Below are 13557 nucleotides of genomic sequence, written 5' to 3' on the forward strand. Positions count from 1 at the left end.
TTTTAGATGCAGTTTGATCTCCATTTCTACAAGATTCTACAAATATTATTTATAGAGTATTTTGTTAGTTTACACTCCGAAAAATAATAACTTTATCAGACAGTAATATGTTTTATTATACAAGGTCAGACGTTTACGGTTATTCAATATTCTTTATTTTAAGAGTGGTCAGTTTGTCAGTCACACAATCTATTCACAGGGACCACAATTCCTATCTGTTTCATGATATCCTTTTCATATTTCCACTTTTAGTAAAAGTCACTGTCATCATCATCAATGTCATAATCTATCACTTGTATTTCGCCTTCTTTCTTCAATGTTTCCTTCTCTTCCTCCTTCTCGTCATTCTCTTCATCCTTCTTGGTCTCTTGATCTCTCTTCTGGCGACAGTCCCAGTATATCCCAGTCAAAGTCTTTGCTGCTTCCAGAGAGACTTTGAGTTTTCCCATCACCTCTTTCTCTACATCCACACTGACAACTATTTAGGGAGAGAGAGCGAGAGAGAGGGGGAGATGGAGAGAAGGAGAGAGGAAGAGAAAGAGGAGTGGTAGAGAAATAGGGGTGAGTAGAGTAAGAAATGCAGTGCATAAGGGAGGAGATATTACAGAATATGTCACAGAAATATTTACAACAATAGAAATATAGAATCTCACTGTCGATCTGCCGCTCGGTGATGTCATTTCCTGTTAGCAGCAGTTCCTGTAAGTCCAGGAAAGCGTGGCCAACATCGGTACACTCCTCATCATCGTCATCATCCATTGGCTCGTTGACCACTGTGAACTTCAACCTGGGTAGACACACACATTATAGCATGTATTGACTCTATTGAAAAGGGCATATACACATTCAGGGGTATCATCCCGTGATGGCTGGTGGCACTATAAATTGTGGGGGGGGGGGGGGGGGTCATCTCTCTCTCTCTCTCACCTGCCCTGGTTTGGGTCAGTTCCCTCCAGCATGGTGTACAGGTACTGTCTTAGTGGGGCTGCCTCAGAGCCATCCACATAGATGACTGGGAGAAGGGGAGAATGAGGGAAATAAAGAATATATGGTGAGACAGGGATTTTGAGTATCAACACCTACACCCATCCAAACACAGACACACACACCTCGTGTGAAGTTGTAATGTATCTCCTCCCCTTCCGATGGTTTACGGAGTGACATGGGTGTCTCTGTGGTTTCCATGGGAACTCCCAGGAGGCGGTACTCTACATAGACACGCTGCACTGACTCATCGAGAGCCACTCGGGAGGTGGGCTCAAAAGAGAGAGAGAGAATCTCCACTCTCAACTTGTCTCCCTGAAACACAGAAATAAAGACTTCAATGAAAATGAGAAAAATGTAAGATGTCTATTTTTCTATTTTTCTCATTCTTACCTCAATCAGTTAGTCACCAGACCCAATTGATTGATTGATTCTTACCTTTCTGATTCTCCTTGAAGATGGAGGAATAATGAGGACGTCACTACGGTTGGAGGTCCTTGATTCTCTGGATTCCATGACCTCACGATCCACTTGGGCTACAGAGGGAAGTAGAACCAATGACTGTTCATGACATCAGGAGATTCCTATTCAACTCCAGGACAAGAGTACTTTATTGTTCTTAAATAGGATATAGATAGCACTGTAATGAATGATCACCTTCGTCACTTTTCTCCTCCTGCTCCTCCTCCTCTTCCTCCTCTTCCATAGACACCTGTTCCAGTGGGGGGGTGTCCTGAGAGGGAGGAAGAGACAAAGGTGTCAAACGTTCACTCTTAAACATATGATGATCAAATCATTAGTCCTTTTAGTACACACCTTTTAAATGGGATCCTGCTTTTGAAATTATTCCCTATAATTCGTTATATATTTTACCTTTATTTAAATAGACATAGACATAAAACAATTCTTATTTACAACGACGTCTAAACCGGACAACACTGGGCCAATTGCGTGCCGGTCTATGGGACTCCCAATCACGGCTGGTTGTGATACAGCCTGGATTCGAACCAGCGTGTCTTGTAGTGACACCTCTAGCACTGAGATGCTGTGCCTTAGGCCGCTGTGTCACTCGGGAGCCCAATTGTCTTTCCTGCACTGCTTATGGCCCTTGTCTGCATTTACATTTTTGCTATACTATCTATATCCACTCACCTTAAAATAACTCTTATCATCACTGGCGGAACTCCTGGTGGAATGAGCCGAGTCAGGTCGAGATGGGGTCAACTCTGACACAGGCGAACGCTGACCTCTGACCTCAGGTAGCCTCAGAGGGGTGGCCTGCTTCCTGGTGGGCGACTGGGAGGGCGTGGCTTGACTCGTCCCAGGTGTCAAGAGTGTGGCAGGTGATCTAAGAGGCGTGGCCCGTTTTCTCACTGGAGATTGGAGGGGTGTGGCGACACTGGGTTCCGGGGACGTCACAGGTGTGGCTCGCTCTGATTGGGCGTTGGGTTGGGGTAATCGCAGCTTGATTGGTGGAGGACGGGGCTTGGGCTAACAAGTAGAAAGAGTGATAACTCAGTATCTCTTGAGGTTTTCAAATCTCATAATAGAGCAAATTCTTTGTTGCATATTCAGATGACAATGGTTGGTTGTTTGTGTGCAAGTGTGTGCCATACCTGAATGCTGGTCTCTTTATGTGCAGCAGGTCTGTCCACTCTGGGCTCAACAGCCTTTGACTGAAATAAGGAGAATATAACGAGAGGTAGAAAAAGGTTTTTAAGAGAAAGGAGATGCTAACAATTAATGTGACCAGTCTATGTAAAAATGAAATGTGAACCATACCTTCACCCTAGGCTTGGCAATAGGCCTCGGCAGTTCCTCTGCTCTCTCGCTCCTCCTCTCCATCGCTCTCTCCATCCTGTCCATCTCCTTGTCTCTTTGGGTGCTGCCCTCTGGTGGTTGGAAGGGGTAAATCCATCGTATGAACACGCGGACCATCCCCCGCCGGCCGCCACCCGTGTCCCTCAGAACATAGTCACCTGAGAGTAAGGACGGAATTAAAGAAGGGAGGAAGGTAGGAAGCAAGATGCAGATGGAAGCGAAGTATAGCAGGAAGCATGGCTTCGGGGTGCGACCAAAGTTTCCCCTAGGTACAGATCTAGGATCAGCTTCATGACACACTGTTCACGCCCCTCTTGTTGACGGAGAGTTTGGGAACTAGGGGGTGCACAGTTTGGGAACACAGGCCTTTAGGATAAGTCACCTGAGAGGTCAGAGCATGAAGGTGAGATATACTTTTTATTTCTATGAAACAATATGATCTATTATGTCTTTAACAATGTGAAGAGTTTAAGGTTTTGCAGGGTTTTACTCCAACTCAGCACTAAGACACCTGACGGATCTAATCAAGGGCACCCTGTAGCTCTACAGAATTGGTGATAGATAGGGTATGATTAGGGTTGTCATTTTCTCACCTCTGATAGATCGTCCTGCTGCCAGCGGGCGGAGTGGTATGGGTGTCTTGGCCAGGTAAGCAGGTGGAGTCTGATCATCATTGTCATCGAACACATAGACCCAGAGACTGCACCCTCTTAGGTACTCCAGAACGTCAGTGGTCACGGCCAGAGGGTAGCTGACCGTGTCGTTGAACAGTGGGTCGGCGCTGCACGGTATTGTGGGGGAGGCGTGAGGCGGCAGGTCGTAGAGACGGTACATGAGGTAGGAGTCCGGAAGTAGTTCCGGCCAGCGGGCGCTTAGACCCACGCAATGCTCTAGCACCACCTCCAGCTCGTTGGGTATACCTCTGCCATAGTCAAATAGTTCCTGCTGTAGCGGAAAATAACATTGTGCTCTGCATGAATTCAACCACCCAGTGAATCTTTGGTCTTTTAAGAGCAGAGCTAGGCTTACAATATTCCGGTAACTTTCCCCAAATTCCCAGGTTTTACAGAAATCCCAGTTAGAAGATTCCTGGAATCAAGAGGGAATAAGCTGGATATCAGGAAATCTTCCAATTAGGATTTCTATAAAACCTGGGGATTTTAAATGACAGACCTGTTGTAAAATTGTCTCAGTAGCCTACCTCACGCAGACTGTCCTCCAAGCCTAGACCTCTCTGGGCCCAGATGGGGCTCCACTGTCTCTGTGGACTGATGGTCCTTCTGTCCATCAGTCTGTCTGTCATCCTGTCTGCTCCTCTCTCTATCCATCTGTCTGCTCCTCTCTCTGTCATTCGGCCTGCTCCTCTCTCTATCCGTCTGTCTGCTCCTCTCTCTGTCATTCTGTCCACTCCTCTCTCTATCAGTGTGTCCACGGGCTCCGCAGGAGGGAAGAGACGCACCCAGAAGTCCAGGATCCCTATGACATCTCCCTCCGAGCCTTCAAGGGATAATAGGTGAGTCTCAGTGATGGGCGCAATCACACAGTATGTCATATTACTGGTATACTGTATATCTAATGTTTCAGTTCTACTGGGCCACATTTGCATGGCCTCGCATAGTGTCTGCTAATAATGATGCACATTAGAACACATAATAAAGCCACAATTGTGGCTATAACAGTGGTTGATCCATGATAGCTGAAACCGTTGTTGCTGCAATATAATGACACCAGGTTATGCTAAGACTTACCTGCGATGTTGACTCGTCCGCTCACCTGCTCCCCTCTCCTCTCTACCGCTCCAACCAGTGGCACCTGCGCCCCCCCCCTCGGGTCACAAAACGCACCCCTCCCAATGCCTGGTGCAGCTCCACCAGCACCCCTCCCCCCTGACCCCCCAGCCTCCCCAAATCACGAGCAGAGAGAGGGTACTTCGATGTGAACCCGTAGTTGGGCTGCCCTCCCGAAACCAGGGGTGTGGAGTGCATTTCAAAGTCCAGGAGGGCGTAAGTGCAAAAGGTCACGACCGCTTCATCTTTTGATCCCGCCCCTTTCCGGGCGCCCCCCATGGTCCGTAGCCCTTCAGGGGTGAAAGCTGCCCCCCTGAGGTGGATCTCCAAAAGGGACTCCCCCCGCTCGTAATTGAGAGAAAGTGGTGTCATCTTCAATGGGCTGTACCACTTCCTGGTCCCACCCCGGCCAGGTGTACTGTAGTGGTATGCTCCGTTTGTAGTTCCTAGGGCTGTAGGCTAACTCCTTCAGCTGCGCTTTAAAGAAGAAGAAGAAAAAAGTGATTTTTAAACTCATTGAGCTGAGCTTTAGTAGATAACGCTCAATTTAATGTTTGATATTAAAGGAATAATTCACTCGAAAACTATATGTATTTTTTTCATTTCTGCCCAAAATGTTTTGCATGTCAGCAGTCAAGTTTTCAAGATATTGGACGTTTAAAATGAAAAGCGTAACTTGCCACATCATGAAAATGAATCATATGATGCAAAACGCATCATGATGATGATGTGGCAAGTAATGCCTCGTTCACGTGCTAGTTGGAATTAGGAAACTCTGACATTTCCAACTTGCTAACTGTTTGTAGTTATACACTTGCCGCGTTCAATGAATCAGCAACTCTTTATCTTTGCCAGGTCGCAGTTGCAAATGAGAACTTGTTCTCAACTAGCCTACCTGGTTAAATAAAGGTGGGAGGGGGGGAAGTCGGATATTTCAGAGTTTCCTAGTTCCGACTAGCATGTGAATGCGGCATTAAACTTTGCTTCATTAAAGTCATATATCGTGAAAACTTGACTGCTGACATGCAAAACATTTTGGGACTGTATCAACAGTAGAGTAATGAAAAAAATACGAAAGAACATTTTTGAGCGGACTATTCCTTTGAAGAATAATTATTTAGATACCATTTGAATTGAATTAGTGATATCTTATTCAAACATTGTAAGTCGTCACACTTAAAGTTAGGGATCACATGTTGAGATACTGTGCCCTTAGGAGTCCCACAATGAGACTGCTTACTAAAAGTGTGTTTCTTGTGTAACATGCTCTTATGGCTTACAATGAGGTTATTAAGGATTGGCCGGTAAAACGTGACTTATAATGTTTGAATTAGAAAACTCTTCCTTAAGACCTAATATATGGCTAATAAGACATTATAATGGCCTTATAAGCTACTAATTTACACACTTATAAACTACAAATTAGTGGCTAATATGTGTACCTTGTAAAGTGTTGATCTGCAAGGCTCTTCTTCCAAGTAGTTTATCTTTCTCCGCTACCCTCCTCTTGGTCTCCTCCCACTCTCTTTCTGCTCTCTCTATCATTGTGTTCAACTCAGCCTGTGACAGGACAGGAATAGGAAGGACAACAGAGGAGAGGGGGTTATTGAAGATAACCTTTATAATTACCTTTGTGTATGCAAGCGTCCATGCGCGTCTGTGTGTGTGTGTGTGTGTGTGTGTGTGTGTGTGTGTGTGTGTGTGTGTGTGTGTGTGTGTGTGTGTGTGTGTGTGTGTGTGTGTGTGTGTGTGTGTGTGTGTGTGTGTGTGTGTGTGTGTGTGTGTGTGTGTTAATAATAATAATACATGGGATTTATATATCTCTTTTCAAGGACCCAACATTGCTTTACAATTATAGAAATTAAAAAGAAAAACAGGTAGGCCTATCTGCCTACCTGCAAATCATTATTGATGCGGTGCTGCAGTAACAGTAAGTCTCTGGTCTTCTGTAATTCTAACACAGTCTCTGCTTGGGATGCCTGGAGGTCCCTCAGCTCTCTCGATGAGTCCTCCACCTTCCCATCAATCCCGAGGAACCGCAGACCCTCACGGCCCTCCTGCTGTAACCTAAATGTCTACGAAAGGGATTTCAAAAGGCACAGTAAGAGAGAAAGTTAATAAGGTTTAAAGGACCTCTTATATTGTTAGCTTGTTATATTGTCGTTATTTAACTAATCTGAGAAGGGACTAACCTTAATCTGTATCAAGGTTTCACTGAGGTCCTCAACACTCATGTCAAACTCCTGAGAGAAACGGAGGGAGAAAGAAGAAAAAGAGAGAATGGAGAGACATGAAAAACGGAGCAAAACAGTTTTATAACATACAGTATATTATTAAGTTGTTATTAACATATTCTTGACATGTTATTCGTGTCAATAATAATCTCTCACCTTTGTGACTGAGTCCAGTCTCTCCTGCAGTGATGTCACTTCTTGTCTGTGCTGTAGAACTTCCTGTTCCATTCGATCATGTTTTCCTCTAATCGACTCAACGGACTCTATGAAAATGCATATAAAAATAATTGTCAAACAACAGAATAGACTGCCTATGATATTTATAACACAATTGATACCCAATAAGTAAGGAGTTTTCCTTACATGGTCAAGAAGAAACTCTTGGCTTTACCAATAAGTAGTATTGAACTTAATCTCTCTCTCCTTCACCTCTCTCCCTCCCCTGTTGTTCCTCTATCCTCTCTTTGTCCAGTTGCAACCTTTCTTTCTCCTCTTCCAGCCTCCCTCGTTCCTCCCTCTCCACTCGCAGAATCTCCTCGAGCCGTTTTATGTCCATCCTCCAGATCTCCTCTTTCTCTCTCTCCCTATCTTTTTCCCGCTCTCTCTCTCTATCCACCTTCTCCTCCACATGACAGTGGGCAGATAAAGTGCTGAGAGGGAGAGAGAGAGAGCACGAGAGAGAGAGAGAGCACGAGAGAGAGAGAGAGAGAGAGAGAGAGAGAGAGAGAGAGAGAGAGAGAGAGAGAGAGAGAGAGAGAGAGAGAGAGAGAGAGAGAGAGAGAGAGAGAGAGAGAGAGAGAGAGAGAGAGGTGGGCAGGTGAAGGAAGAGAAAGACAGAAACAGTGTCAGTCCATTTACGATAGTTAATTAATTCCTCACCTCTCCAGGAGTGTATCATAGCTGTCCTTCAGTAGGTTCTTCTCTCCTTCCAGGTCTGACACTCTCTCTTGGAACTGAATGGAATAGTATGCAGTTAGAAGTATTTGGCCTTGTATCAATGGGTAGGGAGGGACAACTTCTACCTACTTCCTCCACCCCTACTTGCAGACTCGTTGCAATACCTCCTCGAGGGCTTGCATGGAAAGAGTGGCAGCGGTGAGCTGTCCCTCCAGTGTCAGCGCTCTCTGTCTCTCTTGTTTCAGCTGTTCACTCAGCTCCTCTACCTTCTCCAGCAATGCCCCCTGGCTCTCCTTCAGTGACCTCTGACCCTTTAGCGGACATAGGGAATATTAGACGGTCAATACAAGTTCTTTCATGTTATTGATTGATTGTTCATAGTCACACTGAAGGTTTCCCTTACTACCTCTTCCATTTGAGCTTCATAAGCCTAGAAATGGGGGGGGGGGGGGGGGGTAAAGACAGGGGGAGAAAAAGAAAGAACAAGGTAGAAGTTGTCAGTATCTCATCATGATGAAGTGAAAGAAGGATCAACGAGGTAGAGAGAGCCCCTCCACCTCTTGCAACACGTTGAACTTCTCCTGGCTGACACGCAGGGCAGCGCTCTTGTCTGACAGATGCTTCTGCAGGCGGATCACGTCCACATTGTCCTTTATAGTGATCCTGGAGAAGGAAAAGGTCATCGTTCAGATTCACAACATACTACAGCTCAGAGGTGTGCTAAGAAGTAGGAATGGGTAAGTGTGTGTGTGTGTGTGCGTGTGCGTGTGCGTGTGTGTGTGTGTGTGTGTGTGTGTGTGTGTGCGTGTGCGTGTGCGTGCGAACTGCCCCCACCTGTGTCCGTTGGCCTGTTGTCTCCTCATCTCTTTCATACTGTCCTCTATCTCTCTCTCTTTCTCCCCAAGTGTGTCTCTCAGGGACTGGGCAGCCTGCTCCAGCTCTGTCACCCTCACCTTCTGGGTCTGGATCACACTGGACCTGCTGGGTCAAAGAGGAAAGAAGACGGAGAAATATAGGAGGGAGAGGAAAGAGGAGTAGTTATGCTTCTGGTAAGGCAAGATCACACAGGCCTCACAGCAAAGCATTGTCGTCTATGGCTCTGTTAGTGTACTGTTAGGCAATTGATGTGGTTTCATAGTAATACCACTTAGAATAAAGCAATGTATTAAATGAAGCATGTATTCTAAGTGGTTTGCTTGTGTGGATATTGGAACATGGCCTATGATTTGCCTCATGGGTTGCTTGCACCAACTCTACATCAGATTGATTTGCAATTGGAATGGTCTGTTCTTATGCAGACAGGCATTCACTCACAGACCCGAGGAGCGTATGTCTGTTTAGTAGTGGTACAGTGGTGGAGGGGTGGAAGGAAGAACGTTGGACGAATGTTGGACACTTGCTTCTCTACTCAACTGTTTTTTTTTGCTCATGGTCTCTTGCGTGCACACACACACACCCACTCTCTCCCTCTCCCTCGCTCTCTCCTTACAATTTCTCTGTCTCTCCTCTGGTGTCCTCCAGGCTGAGGCCGTAGTGGGGCGGAGCTGTCTGTGCTGCTCGTGTGACTCCTCCCTGCCCATCCATTCCCCGCCCTGAAAGGGGAAAAGGGGAAAGGTGCATGACTGGATATGTGATTGGATCAGTGGAAGCCTACAGAGAATCCACTGGATAGCTTTCACTCCTTTACTCAATCAGTCAAATGTATTTAATAAAGCCCTTTTTACACCAGCAGTTGTCACAAAGTGATATACAGAAACCCAGCCTACAACCTCGAGGAGCAAGCAATGCAGATGCAGAAGCACAGTGGCTCGGGAAAACAATCCCTAGAAGGCAGGAATCTAGGAAGAAACCCAGAGAGGAACAAAGCTCTGAGGGTTGGCCACTCCTCTTCTGGCTGTACCAGGTGGAGATTTAGTCATGTCACATCAGTGATGACGTACAGGGAGGGAGGACAATAAATATCATTTCATAAACAATATTACGTAAAATTATTTTCACAAAGATGACTCAAAATATCGCTCTATGGTTACACAGACAGCTAAGTACCTCTGTGTCTGTGGTAACTCCGGCCAGGCCCCAGGTCCATGATGTGCTGCCTGGCCATGCTGAGTTTGCTCTGCAGTGCCCCCTTCTGGCTCTCCAAGGTGGCCACACGCGCCTCCAGCTCCTGGATCATGTCCTCCATGTCCCCCTCCCTGACCCTGGTACCGGCCTCACCCGGACGCCCCTCCCTTAGACGCATCAACTTGGTGGACATCCTGAGGAGAGAGGACATGGAGGATATACACTGGGTGGTCTGGTTCAGCTGGGTTGTGTTGATTAGGGCACACCGTAGCAAAATGTTATGCAATGCAGAACAAAAAGAAGCGTGTCTCATTGGAAAAGTACCGGCGTAGCCTCTGTTCCTGTGTGCGTGTGTGCTGTCTCAGTAGGTTGTTCTCCTCTTGCAGACGGAAACACTGGTCCTCCAGCTGCTCCCTGGGCACCTGGAACACCCTCTGGCGGTCTGATGGAGAGGAGGAAGGAAAAGAAGGAAGAAGGAGAGGGAAAATAAGGGAATGGAACAGAGGTGAGGAAAAGTGTGGGGGGAGCGAAAGAGAAAGGGGAGAAAGAGGGGAAAGAGAGGGAATAAAGAGAGAGGGAATAAAGAGAAAGGGAATAAAGAGAAAGGGAATAAAGAGAGAGGGAATAAAGAGAAAGGGGAGAAAGAGAAAGGGGAGAAAGAGAGAGAGGGAATAAAGAGAGAGGGAATAAAGAGAAAGGGAATAAAGAGAAAGGGAATAAAGAGAGAGGGAATAAAGAGAAAGGGAATAAAGAGAAAGGGAATAAAGAGAGAGGGAATAAAGAGAGAGGGAATAAAGAGAGAGGGAATAAAGAGAGAGGGAATAAAGAGAAAGAGAATAAAGAGAGAGGGAATAAAGAGAAAGGGAATAAAGAGAGAGGGAATAAAGAGAGAGGGAATAAAGAGAAAGGGAATAAAGAGAGAGGGAATAAAGAGAGAGGGAGAGGTGGAAGAAACTGACAGTGAAGAAGAGGAGAAAGAAATGTAATTAGGAGGGATGAAAGAGAGAGGGAAGAAAAAAGAGAGGAAGAGACTAAGAGAAGAAAGACAAGAGAAGGAAGAAAGATAGAGAAGGGATTAGAGGTGAAAAAATCCCAGAAATAGATACATTGTCCTTTTGATCTGTGAGTTCCTGGTTTTGATCTGTGAGTTCCTGGTTTTGTTTGACCTTTTAACTTGAGCACCTGTGGTTTCTTCCATGACCTTCCGTCTCTCACAGAGTCTGGCAAAGGAGAGACAGACAGAAAGCGAAGGAGACAGGGTGTTAAACCACATTGCTTCAATCAAATCTATTTATTTCCTGATACTAACCTTTTATACGACATGAATCTAAAATGTAAATGCACTGTTTTGTTTTCATTTCTTCTACATTCTTTTCTTCTCTTGTCCCCTCACTCTTCTCCCCCCACCCCCTCCCATCTCACTCTCCCCCACTCCATCCTTCTTACCTGGTACGGTGGGCATCAGCCCTCCTCTCATCAGCCCTACGTCCCTCACTGGTAGATCTCCGGCTGTCTCGTCCACTGTCAGAGACATGATTGGTCCTAATGAAGGTTCAGCCAATCACAATGCTTATTTCTATGGAGATGGGGCTCTGGTGGTGATGTCATCACAGAGGATGGGACTGACATCACACGTAGTGAGTCGGTATGGTCACAGAATCCATTTTCTTTTGGTGCTTCCTGATAAACAACAGAATACGAAGCAGTAGACTTCCAGATATTATGTTAGTTGTCCCTTACAATAATTTCTGAGCTAGGAGAAAACACACAGATGACTCATACATGGCAGAGAATAGATCTTAAGAATAATGCCTATTTACTCTGTACTTTTAACATAAACGATAGTAAGGGCCTTACCTTTGAGCATATTACCTCTACTTCACTGACATTTCAAGCCCAGACATTAAGCTGAATTCCTTTTGCAGCTCATTGAGCACAGCACAGTGTCAGTATGGTAGCAAGCAGTGTTGTCACCTACCTGTTTCGTCACAGTAGCATGCAGGTAATCAGTTACAGAAGAAGTGTTGAGGATGACAAAGTCGATGCTGTTAAATGTTATGATGACGATACCAATTGTGAAAAAATGAAGTAGTTGAGGGTTACATTTTGTCCCGTCACAATCTTCCAGGCACTATAAGTGTCTCTAACTCAGCTACTATGATAGAGCCCAATAGAACTAATCCTTAGGATCCCTCCCCCCACTTCTCTCTCTCTCTCTCTCTCTCTCTCTCTCTCTCTCTCTCTCTCTCTCTCTCTCTCTCTCTCTCTCTCTCTCTCTCTCTCTCTCTCTCTCTCTCTCTCTCTCTCTCTCTCTCTCTCTCTCTCTCTCTCTCTCTCTCTCTCTCTCTCTCTCTCTCTCTCTCTCTCTCTCTCTCTCTCTCTCTCTCTCTCTCTCTCTCTCTCTCTCTCTCGGTGTACAGCCTCCAGCCTGTCTCAGTTTTTATCCCAAATGGCACCCTATTTAGTGCACTACTTTTGACCAGAGCCCGAATGGACCCTATGTAGAGAAGAGGGTACCATTTTGGACACAGTCTTAGTGTCCCACCTGCTCCTTTACTAATCCTATCTCAGTCTTAATCTGATTAGCTAGGCTGAAGGAATGGTCTAGGATGAAGTTAGACACTGGGGGTCAGTTTTTAGGTTTTGGCTTAACTGGCTGAGGTTAGGATTAGGAGAGGATAAACTGATCCTAGATATGTACAGACAACTGGGCAAGGAGGAGAGGGTGAGAGGAAGAGAGGTGGGCAGGGGCACTTGTGGTTACTAGGTGAAGGGGGAGGAGGAGAGAAGGAAAAGAAGAAGGAGGGATACATGACATTAGCAACATGCATGCCCCGCCCACCTGAGGATCTTTCCTTTTCAGCAATCTATTTCCTGTGTTTGAGGGGTGCAACATCCACATAATCACCTAATCAGTGGCAACCCGTCATTAAAGGCAGGTGGGGCAGAACCTGTTTTGAGCCCCACATTTTTAGCAAAAAAAGTATAAATATTAATACATGTAACATATCAATTCGCACACTATGTAAAAAAAAATTATGTCATTGAGTTAATACAGTCTGAGCTAGGTTATATGCACAAACATGGTCTCTGTTTTTGTTTTCTTGAGTTGGGCAGCTCCAAAATGCAGGTGTTTCATCCTAGCTCAGTGCTTTCTGTGGTGGTTGGGCAAGCCAGATTGACTCAGTGTTCTGTCACTGGGGACACTACGTCACTGCAAAGTCTAAGGGTAGACATTGAAAATTCTAGCTCTTTGGGAGCTGCCATAGAGTTACATTGGAATGTCATTAGCCACAGATAAAATGATGTCAAATCACGTTATATGTACAGTAGCTTTGATTGGACTGATCATGCCAACATCATACTTTCAAAATCTTAGCTAGCAGTCGTCATCATGAATCAAGTCATGATGACAAGTCAAGTCTACTGGCAAATCCATTTCAATCCTTGTCATATGAGGATAAATAATGAAGAGAAATTATAGATAAAACGTATCATGGACATAAACATTACACAACAAGTTGGAAATCGCAAATTCAACAATGAGTTGTTTGGAAGGCAGTGAACACAGCTCCAAAAATGTATTGTATGTTGCTGCATAAATTATGTAATATGTCAGGGAGATATGTATACTGTAGCAAAGAAAGTAATACTAAGTGTATATTGTGTAGTAACCTGTTAGTAGCCCATGTGCCTCTTGATAATAAGTTGGTCCCTTTTCTGGTCTTGATTTCACCTACTGTTCTGACTTGGTGGTGCACATGTAGCCT

The 13557-nt window shown here is 45.3% G+C and overlaps 1 protein-coding gene across 1 annotated transcript; it reads right to left on the reverse strand.

The window, feature by feature from the left end:
* Window positions 1–137: 137 nt before the first annotated feature.
* rpgrip1 (RPGR interacting protein 1) lies at window positions 138–11972 on the reverse strand. The gene is given in 30 exon segments (XM_046327973.1): window positions 138–478; window positions 654–787; window positions 928–1012; window positions 1110–1299; window positions 1423–1520; window positions 1642–1717; window positions 2137–2475; window positions 2601–2660; window positions 2767–2963; window positions 3399–3750; window positions 4007–4302; window positions 4554–4692; window positions 4695–4889; window positions 4891–5069; window positions 6035–6152; window positions 6488–6667; window positions 6785–6835; window positions 6983–7089; window positions 7256–7476; window positions 7706–7779; window positions 7888–8034; window positions 8127–8153; window positions 8281–8386; window positions 8558–8704; window positions 9213–9315; window positions 9770–9981; window positions 10112–10229; window positions 10894–11007; window positions 11234–11467; window positions 11766–11972. Coding segments are annotated over 29 exon segments (4383 nt in total). The 5' UTR covers window positions 11322–11467; window positions 11766–11972; the 3' UTR covers window positions 138–248.
* Between the last annotated feature and the right edge of the window lie 1585 nt (window positions 11973–13557).

The sequence above is a fragment of the Oncorhynchus gorbuscha genome, linkage group LG25 (genome assembly GCF_021184085.1).
Source record: "Oncorhynchus gorbuscha isolate QuinsamMale2020 ecotype Even-year linkage group LG25, OgorEven_v1.0, whole genome shotgun sequence".
Lineage (NCBI taxonomy): Eukaryota > Metazoa > Chordata > Actinopteri > Salmoniformes > Salmonidae > Oncorhynchus > Oncorhynchus gorbuscha.